General features: G+C 42.8%; 2 protein-coding genes across 4 annotated transcripts; one reads left to right on the top strand and one right to left on the bottom strand.

Annotated features, from left to right (window-relative positions):
* Positions 1–6,698: 6,698 nt before the first annotated feature.
* On the top strand, positions 6,699–10,018 carry cldni (claudin i). 3 transcript variants are annotated; one of them, XM_045720209.2, is made up of 4 exons: positions 6,699–6,868; positions 7,450–7,545; positions 8,283–8,415; positions 8,612–10,018. In XM_045720209.2, the coding sequence occupies exons 3-4, from the start codon at positions 8,284–8,286 to the stop codon at positions 9,110–9,112; spliced, it is 633 nt and encodes a 210-aa protein (XP_045576165.1). In that variant the 5' UTR covers positions 6,699–6,868; positions 7,450–7,545; position 8,283; the 3' UTR covers positions 9,113–10,018. The 3 variants fall into 3 exon arrangements, 2 of the variants coding, with proteins under 2 accessions (XP_045576165.1, XP_014058815.1); XR_014392636.1 differs by lacking the exon at positions 7,450–7,545 and having other exon boundaries at positions 6,700–6,868; positions 8,612–9,173; positions 9,268–10,018; XM_014203340.3 differs by lacking the exon at positions 7,450–7,545 and having other exon boundaries at positions 6,701–6,868.
* A 93-nt stretch (positions 10,019–10,111) lies between these two features.
* Positions 10,112–18,959, bottom strand: LOC106606886 (coronin-1C-A). Its single transcript, XM_014203339.3, has 11 exons — positions 18,730–18,959; positions 16,165–16,368; positions 12,742–12,864; positions 12,437–12,566; positions 12,132–12,313; positions 11,776–11,895; positions 11,584–11,688; positions 11,167–11,312; positions 11,001–11,058; positions 10,675–10,890; positions 10,112–10,490 (listed from the first exon to the last, which is right to left on the bottom strand). Exons 2-11 carry the CDS (start codon positions 16,360–16,362, stop codon positions 10,398–10,400), a joined length of 1,371 nt encoding a protein of 456 aa, XP_014058814.1. The 5' UTR covers positions 16,363–16,368; positions 18,730–18,959; the 3' UTR covers positions 10,112–10,397.
* Between the last annotated feature and the right edge of the window lie 3,311 nt (positions 18,960–22,270).

The raw sequence follows: 22,270 nt of genomic DNA, 5'->3' as shown, positions 1-22,270 counted from the left end.
GCTTTACTATTTGTAGTCAGTGAAATTACTTTAGCTTCCTTCCACACCTGTGGACACACACAATCCTTAAGGCTTTGGTTAAATATATAGCAAATAGGCGTGGCAATACAGTCTGCTACCATTTTCAATATTTTCCCATCAAGGTTGTCTATACCTGGTGGTTGATCATTATTGATGGAAAACAACAGTTTTTCCAACTCTCCCACACTAACATGACCAAATTCAAAACAGCAATCCTTCTCTTTTATTATTAGATATTTTATAGATAAATATGATTGGTTCACTGTTCAGTGTTGTCATTTCACTTCTAGGTTTGACCATTTTACTAGTGAAGTAGTCATTGAAATGATTGGCCATATAGAAAGGTTTTGTTATAAATTACCTATCAACTTCAATGAACGATGGAGATGAATTGGGTTTTCTGCCCATGATATCATTTAAGGTACTCCAAGGTCTTTTTCCATTGTGTTTTATGTCATTTATCTTGGTTAGGTATTATAATTTCTTCTTCTTTTTGTTAAGTTTAGTCACAAATCTTTTCAATTTACAGTGTCAACCAGTCAGTTGAGCAGCCTGACTTGTTTGCCACCTCTCAATTGGCTACATACATACATACATACATTGGCATAGCCTTCCCTGTAGCTCAGTTGATAGAGCATGGTGTTTGCAATGCCAGGGTTGTGGGTTCGATTCCCACGGGGGGCCAGCACAGAAAAAAAAAATGTATGAAATGTATGCATTCACTACTGTAAGTTGCTCTGGATAAGAGTGTCTGCTAAATGACTAAAAAATGTAAAAAAATAAATAAAATACATTTAAAAAAATATATATATGACTAACTTTACAAATACTGCATTTGGATTCACTTCCTCATACACATCGAACATACATATTTCAACAAAAGATTGCTGATAATTTTTTTGTATGATCTCTTACAAATTCCTTTAAGTCCAACCTTTGGCACTTTGGCTTTCCTTATTATTGTCACAGGGACCACGTTTACATTCACACCAATATCCCGTTATTATTCGGGATACTCAAGTATTTTGTTTTTAAACATCATACACCGTTAACAATAACCTGAAAAGGCTTGTTTCCCGGTTATAAGAAACCCGGGGTAGATACCTGGGATATGCTGATCTAAAACGGGATACTGTGACATGTTAACATTTTATCCCATTTATTGTTGTTTTTGCGGTTTGGGCAGGTTCAGTTTTGCATATCATGGGTGTTGTGTGATGCATTATGTTTTCATCTGATTATTAAACAAATCACTTCAAAAAGTAGGCTACCTGTGCAATTTTATCCACCCTAATAATTTAGCCTACTATAATCAAGTTACTGTAAGTTTCTGCTTATAATTTCCAACATTTGGTAGGCCATATTCAGCGGCGACCTGTCATTCAAGGCAGTTTTGAGCTCCACATTTTTTGCAAAATATAAGTAAATAAAAAGGCTTGCCTGTTTTGTATGTTATTTTGGCATTAATACGTGTCAGTTTGCAAACAATAAAAAAATATACATATATCATTGAGTGTAAATGTAAATTGAGTTAATAAAGCCGCATACAAACAAGGTCTCTTTTTAATATATATATTTTTTTTAAAGCAAGCTCCAAAATTCAGGTGTTTCAGCCTAGCTCAGTGCTTTCTGTTGTGGTGGGGCAAGCCAGCAGAAAATACGGAGCGTTGCACCGTGATTGGCTCAGTGTTCTGTCATTCATGGGGACACAACGTCATTGCCAAGGCTAAGGGCAGAGCTCTAAAATTCTAGCTCCTTGAGTGCTGCCATAGAGTTACATTAAAAGTGTCCATCCAAGAAGGCTCAAGGTCATTGGCCACAGATAAAATTACGTCAAATCACGTTGTATCTACAGTAGCTTTGATTGGACTGATCATGTCAACATCATACATTCAAAATCTTAGCTAGCAGTCATCATCATGAATCAAGTCACCAATCTACTGGCAAATCCTTTTTAATCCTTGTCATATGAAGATAAATAATGAAGAGAAATTATAGATAAAAGCCATATCAGCTATGTTTTTTTTAAAGGCAGTAAATGAGGCTGAATGAACTGTTTCACTGCCAGACAAGGCTCCACTGATAGCCAGGTGTAGCAGTAGTATAGTGCAATTAATGTATTGTTTAGTGTTGTGGCTTAACTGGCATAAATACCACTTTTGTTTTGTTTTTGCCACACCAAGATTTACGTGCTAAAATCACCACTGGCCATATTATAATTTCCGACATTTGGTAGGCCATTTGTTTATCAACTATAGTTTGATACATGCAGCTTCTCTTCTGTCATAACTTGCTGCCCCAGAAAATTCAATAAAGAAGTGCTCACCAGAATAATGTCTTACATCGATAGAATGAATGCATTAGTAATGTAGTTAATACCAGTAAAGTTGTCTGTTTTGTTTAGGGACCGGGAACAAAACGCAATAACTCCAAAACAATAGAAAGATTGGTCCTGTGCAAAATGTTTGACCAGTTTTAAGGAAATGAAAAGCTGAGAAAACGACAAAACATGTTTCTGATAAGATTTCAGTTCGTCTTGGGTGCATATTTTCTGTCAAATCAAATCAAATTTGTTTATATAGCCCTTCTTACCTCAGCTGATATCTCAAAGTGCTGTACAGAAACCCAGCCTAAAACTCCAAACAGCAAGCAATACAGGTGTAGAAGCACGGTGGCTAGGAAAAACTCCCTAGAAAGGCCAAAACCTAGGAAGTAACCTAGAGAGGAACCAGGCTATGAGGGGTGGCCAGTCCTCTTCTGGCTGTGCCGGGTGGAGATTATAACGGAACATGGCCAAGATGTTCAAATGTTCATAAATGACCAGCATGGTCAAATAATAATAATCACAGTAGTTGTCGAGGGTGCAACAAGTCAGCACCTCAAGAGTAAATGTCAGGTGGCTTTTCATAGCCGATCATTGAGAGTATCTCTACCGCTCCTGCTGTCTCTAGAGAGTTGAAAACAGCAGGTCTGGTTCAAGGTAGCACGTCCGGTGAACAGGTCAGGGTTCCATAGCCGCAGGCAGAACCGTTGAAACTGGAGCAGCAGCACGCCCAGGTGGACTGGGGACAGCAAGGAGTCATCATGCCAGGTAGTCCTGAGGCATGGTCCTAGGGCTCAGGTCCTCCGAGAGAGAGAAAGAAAGAAAGAGAGAAAGAGCGAATTAGAGAGAGCATACTTAAATTCACACAGGACACCGGATAAGACAGGAGAAATACTCCAGATATGACAGACTGACCCTAGCCCCCGACACATAAACTACTGCAGCAAAAATACTGGAGGCTGAGACAGGAGGGGTCAATGGTTGAAATACTGTGTGCTTGCATAACAGTGTGAAAGATAACACATTACATCTGCATTTGCATTTTCTCAAGAGATTCTGAAAGAAAGAAATCATATTTCTCCACTCCTGTTCCCAAGACAAAATTAGAATTTGTTGTATAATTTCACTGCAAGAAATGCATAATTCTGCAGGAGTTAATATTATATTATGCTACATGTGAGAGGTTGTAGGCCTACAGTCCATATTTCAGTTACAATTCCATTTAACCCATATGAACTTAGGTGAGGAATATTATTTTTATTCATGGATACAGGGATACTCATTAGAGGGATATCAGAGGGGCATGGAAATGGCTTATACCTATAAAGACCTTAAGCGGTATATGAGCTACTATCCGGAATACTCTGCGCATATAAATGTGGTCAGTGTTATGGTCACTACAGCCAATGGGAACTGATATTGCTCTGGAGCAAAGCTCTGCAGTATTAGTGAAGAGATGATCAATACAAGTCGATGTAACAGATCCAACACTATTTGTATGCACTGTAGTTGGTTGAGTGATAACCTGGGTCGTATTTACAGGCATTAGTCACAGGTAGAAGCTTCCTTTTGAGAGAAAATAGACCTCTGTTAATATCACACACAATATCGAGCATTGCACACATATGATCCAAATACTGAGTGTTAGCACTTTGTGGCAAAAAGTAGCACCCCACAAGAAAAGGGTTTAGATGAGGTAGGGGAACTTGCAACCACAACACTTCCACAAAACTCTCTAAGTTTGACAGGAATATGGGTCTGAAAATATACAGCAACACCTCCCCTATAGGCATTCCTGTCTTTCTGTAGATGTTACATCCTTGTATTGCTACTGCTGTTTCATCAAATAAATAATGTACTGTAAGTGAGTTTCAGAGATGGCCAGTATGTGAATGTTATCCGATGTTAGCAAGTTATTGATTTCATTAACCTTATTTCTAAGGCTACATAGAGTGCCTTCAGAAAGTATTAATACCCCTTGACTTATTCCACATTTGGCTGTGTTGGAGCCTGAATTTAAAATGGATTTAAGAGATTTCTTTTACACACAATACTCCACAATAACAAAGTGAAAACATGTTTTTAGAAAATGTAGAAAATGTATTGAAAATAAAATAGAGAAATATGTGGTACTCAGTAATGTGTTATATTTGATTTGCTCCAAACATAACACTTTGTATTCAGGGAAAAAGTTAATTGCTTTGCCATTTTTTTTGCAGTATTACTTTAATGCCTTGTTGCAAACAGGATGCATGTTTAGGAATATTTTTTATTCGGTACAGGCTTCCTTCTTTTCACTCCGTCAATTAGGTTTGTATTTTGGAGTAACTACAATGTGGTTGATACATCCCCAATTTTCTCTTATCACTGCCATTAAACTGTGTAACTGTTTTAAAGTCACCATTGGCCTCATGGTGAAATCCCTGAGCGGTTTCCTTCCTCTCCGGCTACTGAGTGAGGAAGGACACCTGTATTTTTGTAGTGACTGGGTGTATTAATAAACCATCCAAAGTCTAATTAATAACTTCACTATGCTCAAAAGGATATTCAATGTCTGTTGTTTTGTTTTTTTACCCATATACCAATAGGTGCCCTTCTTTGCGAAGCATTGGAAAACCTCCCTGGTCTTTGTGGTTGAATCTGTGTTTGAAATTCACTGCTAGACTGAGGGATGTTACAGACAATTATATGTGTGGGATACAGTGATGAAGTAGTCATCCAAAAATCATGTTAAACACAATTATTGCACACAGAGTGAGTCCATGCAACTTATTACGTGACTTCTTAAGAAAATGTTTACTTCTGAACTTATTTAGGGTTGCCATAACAAAGGGGCAGAATACTTATTGACTCAAGACATTTCAGATTTTCATTTTTAATTAGTTTGTAAAAAAATAAATAATTGAAAAACATATTTTCACATTTTGGGGTTCAGGCTGTAACACAACAACATGTGGAAAAAGTCAAGCGATGTGAATACTTTCTGAAGGCACTGTATATTAATATGGGCTGTTCTTAGCCTTTTCCTTGGTAGCTTATCGGAGATAGATAAATGGAGAAGAAAAAATTCATTGTTTAGCTAATAGAGTCAGTCAATCAGGCACTTGTGTCAGTTGCAGTGTGTGTGTGTGATGTTGGGCTGAAGCTACTGACCCAGAAGCTTGGCTCTCTCACTCCTCCCAGGCTTTAGGGAGGGAGGGTGGACAATGAGCTTGTCGTAGGCGGTATAAGCAATGTCCCCATGCTCTCTGGCAGCTTTCATAGCTGGGATAAGTTCTTTCCACCTCTGGCACAGAGCTTCAGAGAAGTCCCTCATTGAGGAAGATGATTCCTCTCAAGTTTTTGTTTCTCTCCAGAACAGCCATCTTGTCCTTGAACCTTAGGAACTTGACCACTATCGGCCTGGGTCTGTCCCCTGAGCTGGTTACAGGTTTCCAGACCTATGGGTGCGCTCCACCGCAATCTTCCTATGATCCATCTGCAGCTTTTCAGTAAAGAAATTGCTCACTTTCTCCTCAGACTATATCCAGGTCCGATGTGGAGACTCTGGTATGCCATCTACAACAATGTTATTCCTCCTGGATTGTCCTTCTAGTCTTTTTTCCCAGTTATTTGTAATAATGATTCACAGACAGTGCTGATGTCATCTCGCATAGACTTAGAGTTTGTTGTCAACTTCGTGCAAGTCTCTTTCAGGACATCCACCTCTCCCTGGGAGAACTGCAGACTGTTCTTAAGGTCTTGGACCTCTCTGGTCAGATCATCCATTCTTTTGTTAGCTGAGTCCACCAATATTTGGACAAAGCTCTTGAAGCTATTTTCCTGTTGCTGTAACAATTGTTTGATGACATATTTTTGTTGATTTAAAAGATCACGCACTTGTGATAGCGAAACACTGTCCTCTCCATTACTCCCACCTTCTTTAGCTTTGGGCGGCATGATGGTAGCGTTACACATTCTGGTAACATAAAGTGTTCTGTTCTGTTGCAATTTTATAGTCTATGACATTTCAGATTTACGTATGATAATTTTTCACAAAGTAGTTTGGATGTAGTGAACTCGTTTTTCAAAGTAACTTTAGTTAAGTAAACTATATTTGTCTTAAGGGTAGCTCTAATGTAGCTTAACTTCTTCCAGTGTGAAGTAATTCGTAGCTTGGTAAACTATTTTCAGAGTAGCTTCCCCAACGCTGCTAAAAAGTTGTGACTAAACCTGGAATGTCAACACTGGAAACACAAATGAAAGCTGGAAAAAGAGTGGGAAAGAGAGGCATGAGACAAGTCCAGTCTGGTTGTGAGGTACATCCCGCCTCCCTCTCTCTCATGTTCTTCCCGGCCCCACCCTACACCTCACAGTCCACTACAAAACCCTTTACATCACACCAGCTACATAACAGACCACCGCTTTACACAGATCAACACCTGAATTAAGAGAGTAGAATTTCCTTTTTAAAGAGAAGGAAAACCCTTGACAAAGAACTTTACTTTTCAAATTTCCAATTAAGACAAGAGGACACATCAAAAGGTATTTGTTAAACTTTTCTACTTGTATCTCTGATTTTGTGCTATTTCAAATATGAAACATACCAGCTCCATGGTGCATTATAACCGTATTTTAATTTGTTATAACTCTTAGCGGAGTAACCTATCCAATCAAGTTTAAATAAATGAATATTGATGGTATGTTTAAGGGGCAGACACATGCATGTAACATCCTTATATTTTCATGAATGTCACTTAATTCAAACAGACTAAGGTATGTATGATTCAGGCCATATGCAAAGTACAAACAAATAAACTTATTTTTTGGTCTCTACTGATTAAAAGATAAGTTCTGAGGAACATTTCCACCCAAACTTTTACTTTTGACATGAATCTATTGTGAAACACTCTATGGTTAATCCAAAATACGCTAGTTTTTTCAATATGGTATAAGAAATGTATTCATACTCTATTCCATTGACGAACCAAACATAACGCCTTCATGTTATGCTCAGGATTCAGTGATTCACCAGGATCTATAAGTAGCAACAATTACTATTAGTAATTATGTTCTTACCACTCACCCCCATCCTCTCGACCTCCTCCTCTTCCTCTTACCCTCAGCTCTATGGGTCCTTGTGAGAAGAGAAGACACATTTATGTCTTTGTTTTACTAGTCTGCCTGGTCTTGTCCAGTTGAATATAAGGAGAAGGGTCCAAGTAAGCACTATTGCATGTTTTCTTAATACAATGAGAGTAGCATACCATCAATGGGCGGCAGGTAACCTAGTGGTTAGAGTGTTGGGCCAGCAACCGAAAGGTTTCTAGATCGAACTGCCGAGCTGACAAGGTAAAAATCTGTCGTTTTGCCCCTGAACAAGGCAGTTGTTCCTAGGCCGTCATTGTGACAAAAGCATTTGTTCTAAACTGACTTACCTAGGTAAATAAATAAAATAATTGCTTAGATGGAATAAATAATTTTGCAAGGCTACTTACTGTTGGGGTGGAAGAAAAGCTCTTTTGGCTTGATTTAGTAAAGTTGTAAAGGGATGACATTTGCTGGACTTTTTGGCAGGGCTAGGTGAGATTGAGTGGATCCAGGTGAGGAGATGTTGAAGTCTCAGTGAGACTAGGAGTGGCAGCATGCCACTGAGCTGCAGCAGCAGCAGGCTGAGGTAGACCGGGCCTGTCACAACACGACTCTGTCCCAGGGCTGTGCTTCCTGAGACTTTGTTTTTAAATGCACCTCTGAGCTACACAATCCTGACTTGTACAGGCCTGTCATAGGGAATGAGTCAGTGTGTGTAAGTATGTGTGTGTAGGTGTTTGTGGGGTACTCTGCTGTGTGATGATCACAGAAATGACCATGTAATTCTATATCTACATTTAAAGCAACCACACTTCCTTTAATACCAGAATGTGAACTGTTTTGTATCCCTCCCCTCTCTCTCTTCCAGGATGGGATCTACTGGGGTACAGATTGTATGTGTGGCCCTTGGGGTCCTGGGCCTGATCGGGGGCATTGTGTGCTGTGCCATCCCTAGGTGGAAAGTGTCATCATTTACAGGACAGAACATCGTAACGGCACAGGTATTGAGCAGATCAAGTGATTTATTAGCCCTATGTGGTTTACATTTTAAACCCCTAAATACTTTCTAACATTATATTGACTCAAATGACTCTAATAACTCGGAAAATGTAGAATGAATGCAATATGCTGAAGTCAAATAAGCTGTAATGAATGAATGGCGTGTGTATTACTGTAACTATTTGTCTCTGTGTGTAGGAAACTGAAGAAGGCCTGTGGATGAGCTGTGTGGTGCAGAGTACGGGCCAGCAGCAGTGTAAGAGCTATGAGTCCATGCTGGTCCTGCCATCTGACCTGCAGGCGGCCCGCGCCATGACCATCATCAGCTGCATGGTCACCTCCCTGGCCATCCTTATCTTGTTCGCCGGCGCCGACTTCACCACCTGCGTGGAGAATGAGGACATCAAGCCCAAGATCAGTCTTGTGGCCGGGATCGCCCTGTTGGTGTCTGGCCTCCTCCTCATCATCCCTGTCAGCTGGTCCGCCCACAACGTCATCAGGAACTTCTACAACCCCCTTGTGGCTCAGAAGATGGAGCTGGGAACCTGTATCTTTATTGGCTGGGCTGCTGGGGTGCTGCTGATTCTGGCTGGAGGCCTGCTCATGTGCTTCAGCAGAGCCAAATCTGGCAGCTCGGGAGGAACCGCCAAGTACTACGGCAACAGCGCTTCAGCCCCCGCCAACAAGAACTACGTCTAGTGCATGTACTACACCTCTGCATGTTTGTATGTGTGTAGAGAGATAGTTTGATGTACTACACCTCTGTACGTTTGTATGTGTGTAGAGAGATAGTTTGATGTACTATACCTCTGCATGTTTGTATGTGTGTAGAGAGATAGTTTGATGTACTATACCTCTGCATGTTTGTATGTGTGTAGAGAGATAGTTTGATGGAAAGGAAATGGGTCAGACAGAATGGAAACAAGAAAGGGGAGGGGTTTAATTTTGAGGATAAAGAAGGGACATTATTAGTGGAAATAATGGTTGTAAATATTGAATATTTCAAAATACTAAGACTGATTTAGTTGTAGTTAATCCAAGGGTCCCATATGGTGGTTCAATTTAAAATACAAATATATGTTTCTTTTTGGGGGGGGAACTAACTCAATATACTATAATATACTATAAATCAAAACTGTGTAGAGATGATGATGTACCTACATTCGTTCAGTTTCTTAACTGTGTCCAGCTCGCTAATAATCATCTACATGAAGGTTAGACAGTCAAGGAGCATCGGAAATTCCAAAAACGATGGATAGAGGAAATTATTTTACAAATTGTGACAGCGAGGAAATATAACCAATTTTCAGTGTGGATCTCCGGACCTCGTTGAAGACCAAATGCAGCCCCCGGGGAAGAATGAGTTTGACATCCTTGTTGTAATGTGTTATCTCGTTTAGTTTTTTAATGCTGGGTGACATGCTTCTATAATGCCATGAATGAACAACAGAGAGCAAGGTGAGTGACTCAGTGGTCATGCATTTCAAAATACAGGTATAGTCAAATGACTGTATATATCATTTACATCCACAACTTTTTTACTTATGTATATCAGCTTGTCTTTTACTTTTGTGTATCAAATAATAAATACATGTTTTTATTTTATTCTGTTGCAATACAAATGATTGTCATCTCCTTCAGGTGTGCCATCCTTTAGATGGCGTTTGGAAATGTTAACAAAAGCAAAACAAGTTGAAATATTTTGGAAAATATTAAGGACTTTTATTTCCAACTATGTAAGAGCATATATTAAAAACAAGTCTCTATAAATGTGAAAACTGACACCAAAAAACGAATTCAAGCTTCCAGACACGAAACGATTTGGCTGCTGATATTGATGTCTCCAACTCTCCCTTTAACCATCTTTCCTTCAAACATCCCCAACTATTTATAACTATTTTACTTTCATCCCTTCTTTCTCTTCTCCTCTTTACACCTCCTTCTCGCTCTCCATCAGCTCCCTCTCGAACCCAATGGCTCTGTTTCAATTCTTGCTCTCCAGTTCGCTCACGCGCTTGGTCAGCTCCTCTACTGTTTCCTTCAGAGTCTTCACCTCCTTCTGCAAGGCATGTACCTCCTGAGAGAGAGAGAGAAAGATAGAGACAAAAAAGAGAGAGAAAAACAGAGAGAGAGAGAGAGAGAGAGAGAGAAGGAGAGGGGAGATTCCTGGTGAAATGTGCAAAAGAGGAAGCCATATCTAAAATACAGTATCTATTCACAGATATATCAAAGCATGTAGGTAGATGCAGCCATGTCCTTACCCCAGTGTTATCGTGCTGATGCCCCATGGCTGCTGATGTGGTCTTCAGAAGACTTTTGTGAACTTTGAACTCTTTGGTTTTGGTGGTTGTCGCAAAACCGTCCTTCAAGGAGATCAGGATAGGTTGGCCCTCTTTGCCTTCAAACCACACATTGGCCTCCACAGACGGCTCTGGACCCATGGTGTCTGGGTACAAATCCTCCTGAAACAGGTCAGACTGAAGAGAGAGAGAGAGAGAGAGAGATAGATAGATAGAGAGAAAGTGAAAGTGAGATATTTAAGAATCACATGCTTTGAGTTATAGTCATTTTTTAAAAGTGTATTTACCTTGCGGGGCACCGTCATGACAATGGGCTCGCACTTCCTCTCATGGAGCTTGTAAAACCTGGTGGAGGGCGAATAAAACAATATACATTCCCATTTTACAAACAGCGCTTGTGTGTATATGTGTGTATACTGGCGAGTGAAAATGTCCATGACTCTGTGTGGTTACCTGGCGATTTCACACTTGTTGACCTCCAGGCCCCTCTTGGGCATGTAGCCCATGCCCTTCTGACTCTCCTTACTGCTGTACATGGACAGGTAGTGAACATAGGGAGCCTCATCCGTCACCTCAAAGTACCGGATACTGCTGTCACCCTGAGGCAGGAAAATGAATGGTTAGTAAACCATAGTGTGTGTGTGTGTCAAAGGAGGTTGGTGGCATCTTATTTGGGGAGAAAGGGCTCATGGTAATGGCTGGAGTGTAATGAGTGGAATGGTATCGAATATATAAAACACATGGTTTCCATGTGTCTGATGCCATTCCATTTGCTCCGTTCTGGACATTATTTTGAGCTGTTCTAAAAAAACATTTGAGCCTCCTGGGTGTGTGTGTGTGTGTGTGTGTGTGTGTGTGTTTAACTCTAACCTTGCCACAGAGGTAGACGATGCCAGTGTCAGGATCAAAGAAGGGCAATAGGACACCACTGCTGGTGTCCAACTCCTGCAGGGTGAGTGGCTCCCCAAAGCTCTTCTGTCAAACACATACAGGTCATGTCGGGTCTTAAGACACTATTCATAAGCCTTTATAAGAAGTTCAGAACTGTCCCATAACACTCACCGGGTCCCAAAGTGCCACCTGCCTCTCACTCATGCGACTGAAGCCGGTGCTCAGGATCTTCCCATCGGACACAAACACAGCCTTGACAGGCCTGGAGCCTTCGTGGGTCTTCTCCTTCTCCTGAGAGAGGCAGAGAGCCAGAGAGAGAGAGATGCAGACTCAGGGAAAGACAAACACTCAACAAAAGAGGTTCATCTATCAAAGACGCGTGAAGGGAACTATATGAACTAATCACTGACTGTGATTCTATTGAGATCTATGACATTAAACCTGGTAGCTAGGTGCATCTGACTGTCCAGGGTTAGAGTGGCTGGTTCTCCTGTGGTACTGATGGGGGCAGGGAGAGGGGCACTCACGGCGATGACTGTGCCCTTGCGGGGGTCCAGCACACGTATGGTCTTGTCCTTACAGGAGGTGAGGATCTGGGAGCCGTCCCTGTTCCAGCAGGCACTGTAGATGAGGTCAGGGTGGACCGAGTCGATCCTCACCATGGCCTCTCCACACGCCACGTTCCACAGGATCACCACGTTGTCACAACCTGGAAGCCAGGGGAGAGAGAGACGAAGGAACAGGCAGTTAGGCCATGCAGTGCTACTCCACTTATGTTAACAGTTGAAGAGGCACTTGTATTCTGAGGCGATGCATCATAGCAGTGCTATACCTGCGCTCATGAGCACATTGTGGGCAGTGGGGTGCCAACTGAGGATGCCCACGCGTTTGGAGTGCCCCTCCAGCTTCACCACGGGGTCGTTCAAGGGCGTGACCAGGCCACCCTCCGGGATCTCCCAAATCTGAACGATGGAGAGGTAGAGGAAGAGGTGGGTATGTCAGTTAACACAGTACATAGATACAGAACACTGATCAACTGGATCACAGAGGGACATATGTCCTAAAGTGCGTCCATAATATAATTCTACTTAACAAGCTCAACATTATGGCCAGTGAAAAGTTGTGACCTCTGCTTACCATGACACTGCAGTCCTCTGAACCACTGGCAATGATGTTGTCGTTGTGGGGACAGAACTCAATATCCAGCACTGGGCCTGTGTGTCCACAGACTGTGGGCTGGGACATGTCAATACGACCCGTCTACAGGGAGACACAAAGGAAAAAGATGAGTTACTATGACACAAATAAACACACACACACACACACACACAAGCTGATGGCTCAAACAGGAGATAAATACTACAGTATGCAGTAAGAACACATGGAGATGTAGATCTTTGCTACTACTGTGGTCTTGGCAACAGAGAGACCTAGAGAGGGTTCAGAGGAGAGGAACTCAGTCAGCTGATGACAATTGTATAGCTATGCCTCAAATCAGCCTTAGAGAGCAGAGAACTCTACTGGGAGAGTACTAGCAGTCTGCAGGGTTCCCATGGCCCTGGTGGAACACACAAAAGATCTGGACTGTTGGCCCTGGTGGAACACACAAAAGATCTGGACTGTTGGCCCTGGTGGAACACACAAAAGATCTGGACTGTTGGCCCTGGTGGAACACACAAAAGATCTGGACTGTTGGCCCTGGTGGAACACACAGAGGATCTGGACTGTTGGCCCTGGTGGAACACACAGAGGATCTGGACTGTTGGCCCTGGTGGAACACACAGAGGATCTGGACTGTTGGTCCTGTTGGTCCTCTCTGTCACGTTGGCCCTCGCCCAGGATGTACAGTACGTGCCTTATTTTGATATGAAGTTGCATAATGATTCTTTTCAAACTTCATTCAAATGTTTCTCCTAATGTCAGCTGCCATCCAAAAACCTCTTAGTTACTGTCTCAAAAATAGTTATCACATACTGGTTATATTGCTGTAGTAATAACTACAGAGTAGTTAAGTGACGGAAAAATGTACTTCTCCAACATATAAATCAAGGTAGACTCAGCGATATGACGTAGATGCAGAAAGTAAACAGCATAGTGGGTCAATTTCCACAACAACTAAGAGCGTTGAAGCGCGAGGCCCCACCTCTCAGCTGTTTTGGTCCCGTGGCTCCCACACTGTAAGAGCATGAAGCGAACCCGTGCACATGCGCAGATACTTAGTGTGACTGTGTGAAGTCTTACATCTCGCTCATCTCAATATCTGCAGTCATTTCGCTGTCTACCTTTAAATCAAATTATTGTTCATTGGAGAACAATGGCTTCCTTTGACCAAATAATTAGGCCTTAAATGCACTGTGAATTTTGGTTGAGAGGACTACTATTCATCCCTGTTACAGGCAAGTGCAAACAGTGATGCAATGGCGTCTACTCAAGACGTTGAGACAGTCTATATCTTTCGGTTAAAAAAAATCTGTTATATCTACATATCTGTTCTATATATGAATATGCATAAACTTAATGTCAAAGTGTTTCAATTACACCTTTTATGCTTCAATATCACATAACGCATTCAAAATCAATCTAGATATTGACTACTATAGGACCATTACATACACTATATATACAAAAGTATGTGGACACCCCTTCAAATGAGTGCATTTGGCTATTTCAGCCCCACCCGTTGCTGACAGGTGTATAAAATCGAGCACACAGCCATGCAAACTCCATAAACAAACACTGGCAATAGAATGGCTTTACTGAAGAGCTCAGTGACTTCCAACATGGCACTGTCATAGGATGCCACCTTTCCAACAAGTCAGTTTATCAAATTTCTGCCCTGCTAGAGCTGCCCCGGTCAACTGTATGTGCTGTTATTGTGAAGTGGAAACGTCTAGGAGCAACAACGGCTCAGCCGCGAAGTGGTAGGCCACACAAGCTCACAGAACGGGACTGCCGAGTGCTGAAGCACGTAGCGTGTAAATATTGTCTATCCTCGGTTGCAACACTCACTACCGAGTTCCAAACTGCCACTGGAAGCAACGTCAGCACAAGACTGTTCGTCGGGAGCTTCATGAAATGGGTCTCCATGGCCGAGCAGCTGCACATCACCATGCACAATGCCAAGCGTCTCCTGGAGTGGTGTAAAGCTCGCTGCAATTGGACTCCAGAGCAGTGGAAACGTGTTCTCTGGAGTGATTAATCACACTTCACCATCTGGCAGTCCGATGGACGAATCTGGGTTTGGTGGATGCCAGGAGAACGCTACCTGCCCCAATGCATACTGTTTTGAATGGTTTGGTCTAGGGCCCTTAGTTCCAGTGAAGGGAAATCTTAAATGCTACAGCATACAATTACATTCTAGATGATTCTGTGATTCCAACTTTGTGGCAACAGTTTGAGGAAGGCCCTTTCCCGTTTCAGCATGACAATGCCCCCGTGCACAAAGCGATGTCCATACAGAAATGGTTTGTCAAGATCGGTGTGGAAGAATTTAACTGGCCTGCACAGAGCCCTGACCTCAACGCCATCGAACACCTTTGGGATGAATTGGAACGCCGACAGGGTGCCAGGCCTAATCGTCCAACATCAGTGCCCAACCTCACTAATGCTCTTGTGGCTGAATGGAAGCAAGTCCCTGCAGCAATGTTCCAACATCTAGTGGAAAGCCTTCCCAGAAGAGTGGAGGCTGTTATAGCAGCAAAGGGGGGACCAACTTCATACTAATGCCCATGATTTTGGAATGAAATGTTTGACAAGTAGGTGTCAACATACTTTTGGTCATGTAGTGTGTGTTTGTTGTTGATATTGCAGCACATTCGTCCTGTGCTGATACTGTACTTGCATCCCACATATGCTTCTGTTTTTCAATGTCAAACCCACCACTGGTATGCATGACCAAAGAGCTATATTTTCATGTTATCTGACCATAGCACCGGTTCCAATCCATGTGCCAATGCCGTTGATCAAACTCCAGGCGGTGCTATAGTCAGATGGCATGAAAATATAACTCCAGCTCAGTAAATAGCTCAGTATTTGTATTATATATTTTATACATTATTTTTTTCTCATCTTTATCAAGTGTGCTAATAATGTTGGACCTGACTGTATATGCAGCTGCACTATACTGCGCCCTAGCCACATCCTGTCAAGACTGTGTTGCACTGAACCGCTCCAAATATGGTGAAAAACTAGCAACAACACAGAGAGAGAGAGCGAGTGACGTGTAGAACCGAAACTCTGCCCCAAACTTCCTTATTCAGCACAATGTGTGATGCCGCCTTGCAATATTCAAAATTCAAATGTTGAAAAAACATAGTTCTTAGAACACTGTACAAACGACACGCCAATGAGCATTTTCATCAAAATTGTACCGTAGTTGGGCAAATCTGGGCATGAATGAAAGTGACATTTTGAAACTTCAAGATTTGAGACTGAGACATATTCATAGATCTACACAACAGATGAAGAGGGAAATGGACGTTAGACCACTTTTGAGGCCTGAAAACGTCTAACTTCACTTAAGGCATTCACTTTGACCTCTGTCTCTCTGCTCAGGCCCACCTTGTTCAGAGGCAGCACTAGGAAGGCCCCTCCTCCGCTGGCATCCACAATCATGGCCACGAACTTGGGGTTGACAGAGCAGAAGTTGCTGTCCCAGGTCATCTGGGAGATGCGGATGTCATCGTAGCACTGGTCAGCCTTCACTCCCTGGCCGAAGACATGACGGAACTTACTGGCCCTGACTACCTTCCTGGACATGGTGACCTGATAGGGGAGAGAGATGAGGACGGGGAGAGGAGAGGGGGGTGGGTGGAGCGGTAGTAGGAGAGATGAGGAGGGGAGAGGAGAGAGTGGGGTGGGTGGAGCGGTAGTAGGAGAGATGAGGACGGGGAGAGGAGAGGGGGGTGGGTGGAGCGGTAGTAGGAGAGATGAGGAGGGGAGAGGAGAGAGTGGGGGGGGTGGAGCGGTAGTAGGCGAGATGAGGATGGGGAGAGGAGAGAGTTGGGGGGGATGGGGCGGTAGTAGGAGAGATGAGGATGGGGAGAGGAGAGAGTGGGGGGATGGGGCGGTAGTAGGAGAGATGAGGACAAGGAGAGGAGAGAGTTGGGGGGGATGGGGCGGTAGTAGGAGAGATGAGGAGGGGAGAGGAGAGAGTGGGGGATGGGGCGGTAGTAGGAGAGATGAGGAGGGGAGAGGAGAGAGTGGGGGGATGGGGCGGTAGTAGGAGAGATGAGGACAAGGAGAGGAGAGCGTGGGGGGGTGGTAGGAGAGATGAGGACAAGGAGAGGAGAGAGTGGGGGGGTGGGGCAGTAGTAGGAGAGATGAGGATGGGGAGAGGAGAGAGTGGGGGGGTGGGGCGGTAGTAGGAGAGATGAGGACAAGGAGAGGAGAGCGTGGGGGGGGGTGGTAGGAGAGATGAGGACAAGGAGAGGAGAGAGTGGGGGGGTGGGGCAGTAGTAGGAGAGATGAGGAGGGGAGAGGAGAGAGTGGGGGGATGGGGCGGTAGTAGGAGAGATGAGGACAAGGAGAGGAGAGCGTGGGGGGGGGGTAGGAGAGATGAGGACAAGGAGAGGAGAGAGTGGGGGGGTGGGGCAGTAGTAGGAGAGATGAGGATGGGGAGAGGAGAGAGTGGGGGGGTGGGGCGGTAGTAGGAGAGATGAGGATGGGGAGAGGAAAGGGGGTTAGTGTGAGAGAATTAAGAGGAGATATAAGAAGAAAAAGGAAGAGGAGCAGAGTGTTTAATGCACAGTGGTAGACTAATCAAGTGGTTATTGTATTTAAGAATATGCAAACTGCTACTGTAGCCAGTGAACTCTCACCTGGCACCCCAACAACATTTACATAGACAGAGAGAGAGAGAGAGAGAGAGAGAGAGAGAGAGAGAGAGAGAGAGAGAGAGAAAGAGAGAGAGAGAGAGTGAGAGAGATGTATAGAAGAAAACCAGTAATCTGTGAAATAAATGTAACTGTTCATCATTTGCATAAATAATACACAAATGCAAGTATAAACATTTTACAGGATATGAAGAGCAATGAAGGGATTTGAATACTGTGACCTTAGATGCCACAAAATGTCTTAAGAACATGAGCATCACTGACCCACTCTAGTTAGACCACAAGACAAACACATAGTGAGGACACAAACACACAAAGCTACAGGAAGGAAGGACAATACAGGAAAAGCAGAGAAAAGGGGAAGAAAGAACTTGCACAACTACTTCCTCCAGTCTGCAACTGTTTCTTTTTGTCTTTATTATCCGAGGTACACTTGTGGCTCTGTGTAATGCTTTAACTCACATCTAGTCATAGGGATGAACCCACACAGAGAGAGACAACATGGAGAATTGAAGGAAATATGAACATATGGGACTATAGAGGCAAACTGAAAGGCATACTCCACTGCTGTTTGGAAATCATGTGAACCAGGAACCTACAGCAACAGTTAGACCACATCCTACCGAACAAACAACAGAACCACAAAACGATCGTTCTTTCCGTTTCATTCACACACATGCTCTCTTTGTCCCTCTCTAATGTTCCTTTTTCACACATTAAACAGTTGGCAGATATGTACATGATATTATTTGTAGGGTTTGTAGGGTTTGTCATGCATTACTGTCAGTGGATAGTCCTCATGTTCAATGCATAGGCTACATTTCACAAGTTTCAGATTTATCAATAAGAATATTAGTGCACACAATGACTCAGTCCTGGCCTACAGCCCAAACATTTATGCTGTAAAACGACAACTCTAAAAGAGTGAGCATAGAATTTACCTCCATTTGCAGACCTTACTTCCTCAAATCTGAAGCTGCGCTGACTCTGAATCCCTTGGCTAGACTTAGGCCTCATTGTTCTTGTAGCATTTGTGCATCATAAGACCTCTTTGGTAGACATTCATCTAATGCAATAATCCTTTGCAGTGTGCCTTAATGTTATAAAGGACCAGGACCTGAGTACATGTCAATAATGGTGTGTGTGTGTGTGTGTGTGTGTGTGTGTGTGTGTGTGTGTGTGTGTGTGTGTGTGTAGGCCTACAGCATGATCATATAAAGTGACAGCAATTATGGACTATCAGTCACATGGTGTGTGATTACTAGGAGAAGGATGCTGAAAGCAGGCCTACCTGTTTTAGTGATGGGGAAATGTTCTGCTCAGTCAGGCTCCCTGCTTGGTTCTGCTGTGTCGCCAGAGAGGAGTAGGACCGGTAGTCTAGGGTAGATCTCTTTATGTGATGGAGGAAGTGAGAGTTTTAGATGAAGGTGGAAATGGGAGGTGTCTCGTTCGGTCTTCTCACTTGCTGGGGTTGAAACATTTAAATGACAGATCTTAAGAAAAGATTAGATGAAGTTGTTGATATGCAGACCAAAGTGGGCCTAATTAATTAGACTAATCAAATCATCAAAGCGTGTGTGTAATACTTTCTAAGTCTGTATTACTTTGATTTGATTACATTTCATTTAAATGAAGATATATATATATATATATGAAGATATATATATACATTGTAATGTCACCAGAAGAGTCTCCAGAGTGCTCTAAAGCTTTGGGCCTCCTGAGTGGTGCAGCGGTCTGAGGCACTGCATCGCAGTGCTAGAGGCGTCACTTCAAACCAGTTGTGATCCCGGGCTGTATCACAACCCGGCTGTGATTGGGAGGCACATAGGGCAGCGCACATTTGGCCCAGTGTCGTGGGTTAGGGGAGGGTTTGGCCGGGGGGGGCTTCACAAGTAGGCCGTCATTGTAAATAAGAATTTGTTCTGAACTGACTTGCCTAGTTAAATAAATAAAGAACAATGAATTCTAGGGTTAGGTCATCCCAAGGATCCCACTTAACATCTACCCTACTGTAGTTGCCTACTTGCAGTGGGGACTGTTGACTGTGGGATATAAATATGCGCAAAGAGGGTGCTGCTGTGTACAGGACAACCGCCTAAAAAAATGACAATTTAACCCCTGTGCACAATGAATGGATAACAGGATAAGGTCAAACAGAGAATAGCATGGCACAGCTAGGCTCTGTTTAAAGACACATGTATGCATCCTTTAACCAGACCCTGCTCCCTCAACCCCCCTGAAAACATCTCCATTAAAACAAGCAAGAGAACAGAACAGGAGAGACCAAAGACAGAATGGAAGGCCAGAGACAGGTTTAAAAATATAGACTTCAGTTTATTGCACAATCGTTGCTGGAGACTGAGGAGTGGGAGGGCCTGTCTGTATAATGCAAGACACTACAGATGGACACATGTAGAGAAACTAGACACAGGGAGATACAAGATGGCCATAAATTAACAGAAGCGTTGGTGAGAAGAACACAGGCGGGTCGATGAGGCACAGTAGGATGCAACTTGCACCCAGACATTGAGCAGGACAGACAAAACACATTAAAACACAGATTTCACACATGAAATATGAGATCTTAAAACAGCTCATATATTCAAACATTACAGGGTCCATAATATACATTCCTAACTGGTTTGTGCAACCCTGAACATGCAGGGTTTGGTCACTCGTAGCATGTTAACACTGATGAGTAGTATGTCAGTCAGTCACGTTGCCTGTGTAAAAGCAGCCTGTCTAATTCTGGTCATTTTTTCCCACCAATAGTCTTTTGACTAATCACATCAGATCTTTTTCAGAGTTGATTGGTCAAAATAGCAATTAGTGAAAATATCAGAACAGGGTTTCCTGTGCCAGACACAGAACGGTTGGCGGTGAGCCTTTATACGATACAATATGATGCCTCCAATGGACTGCAACGTTACAGTTATGTCCACCAGATGGGGCCAAACGAACAGCCATTCAATTCATTTACAAAAACCAAGACAGACCGAAGACAAGGACAAACAGAGAAACAGACAGACCCTCAAGAAAGCTCCCTTCATCAAGAGGAAAAGGGCATTTCATCATCTGTACAGACAGTATCATAATTAGTACCAACCCTCCACAGAGTAATTGTATTAATAATAATAAGTATCATCGTCATCATCATCATATAACAATAGTGGACAGTTAATCCTTTATAAATAGTCAGAAACAGGCTAGCTGGCACCTGTGTACAAAAAAAACCGTTACATTTTGTTAGTGTTTTCATACATGTCATCATTATCATCATAGAATATCAGAATATACAGACTAAAACAATGACCATTGGCTGGCCTGGTTCCATCTCTGAAAAATGGTACTGTTGGTGGGCCTGGTTCCATCTCTGAAAAATGGTTTTCAGTTCTTTCTCTCACCACACTCTTCTCTCCCCTCCCATCTTCCCGTTTCCACAGTCTTACTCTTTTCTCAACCACTCTTTAAATACATTTCACCTTGTTTTATCAGAGCCCACCCTAAGAATCCCTAAATAATCCCTACTTCTACTGACTCTTATCTTCCCTCAGACCCCTACCCAGTTCAAGAGTCCCTCACAGTGGCCTCTGTGGTGTGCGTCTCTAAAAGCCATGTTTCAGAGAGGACCCCCCTGGCCTCAACGTAACAGCTACGGCTATAGCAGCCTGAGAAGTGGAAAACCCAGGGTGGTGGAGTCCCTTTGAGTAGAGAACTGGCCCTTTTTGGTTTTTGTGACAGTTGAGAAACAGCACTTGAACACACATCCACTTCAGACAGTGTAAATGTATTTGTATCTGATAATGCATAGATATCCAGTTGTAATCAGAGGTATTCATACATGCGCCCCCCCCCCCCCCGTATCTTCCCCATGTTTTATTTTTATGAGGTTACATTTAATCGAGCAAAAGCATTCTTCAACCCTGTGTCTCTCAAAAACCCACACGGTTACCCATCTCTACAACAGAACTGAAAAGAATCCGTTTTATCTGGGTTCACATATTACAGTAAATAGGTTGGATGTGGTTGATATTAATACACAGTAGAACCCCCCCTCAGCCCGTTTCTCTTACCAGGTCCCTTTTCCCTCGGACACAGAGCATTGTCTGAGGTGACAAACATATTGAATTCCAGGTTCCTACTTCTGCTTTCTTTCCTTTACATATATGTATAAAAAAGTATCAGCGTTATATACTGTTTGCACTGTATGTATATATAATCTACATACATACATGTATTTACATGGACTTTAAATAAGTTTCATTACTGGTATTCACTTTGATCCAAAGCCCTTTTGAAAATAAATAAACAGTGCAGTTTATTTGATATAGTTGTATTGCCTCTGTTGTAGTCCCTCATATTCCTGTATTAGTATATACTGTATGTAGTATGTTCCTCTCTTAACACTCATGGTCCACTGCCCTGACAGCATGTAAAGCTCTTAGCTGGAGTGACTGACGCATGACGTGTCATATGTTACAATGCACAAGCATTTGGCTAATACTAAGTTAAAGTCCTCGTATGAGACAATGAGTTTCCGTTTGAGAGCTACTAACATGCATTAATAATCAGTTTCATTCAGTGCACTGTAATACAATTTCAGCATATGACGATACAAGGGGCCATGGCTGTAATGTACTCACCATGACAGGGGTGGTTTCATAAGGGGGCTGAGAAACGGTTTAACACTAGTCAGGGTCGGGTTGCAGTCTGAGGCCTGTGTGGGAGAGGCTGGGACATTCTCCCTCACCCCTGACTCAATGTGAGCAAAGCATGTGCTACAACGGAGGCCCTCGACACATCATTTGGCAACTTGTGAGTGAAGTGGA

This window comes from Salmo salar, chromosome 06 (genome assembly GCF_965601325.2).
Source record: "Salmo salar chromosome 06, fSalSal1, whole genome shotgun sequence".
In the NCBI taxonomy this organism is placed as follows: domain Eukaryota; kingdom Metazoa; phylum Chordata; class Actinopteri; order Salmoniformes; family Salmonidae; genus Salmo; species Salmo salar.
The sequence above is the reverse complement of the archived record's forward strand: the minus strand, read 5'-3'. Positions and strand labels throughout refer to the sequence as shown.

Bases quoted from the DNA above. Each gene is read 5' to 3' on its own strand.
- cldni (XM_045720209.2), top strand. From the start codon at position 8,284: ATGGGATCTACTGGGGTACAGATTGTATGTGTGGCCCTTGGGGTCCTG. The intron at 8,416-8,611 runs GTATTGAGCAGA...CTCTGTGTGTAG, and splicing joins AGAACATCGTAACGGCACAG to GAAACTGAAGAAGGCCTGTG.
- LOC106606886 (XM_014203339.3), bottom strand. From the start codon at position 16,362: ATGTCCAGGAAGGTAGTCAGGGCCAGTAAGTTCCGTCATGTCTTCGGC. The intron at 12,567-12,741 runs GTAAGCAGAGGT...TCCATCGTTCAG, and splicing joins CAGAGGACTGCAGTGTCATG to ATTTGGGAGATCCCGGAGGG. The intron at 11,689-11,775 runs GTGAGTGTTATG...TGTGTTTGACAG, and splicing joins AGGTGGCACTTTGGGACCCG to AAGAGCTTTGGGGAGCCACT.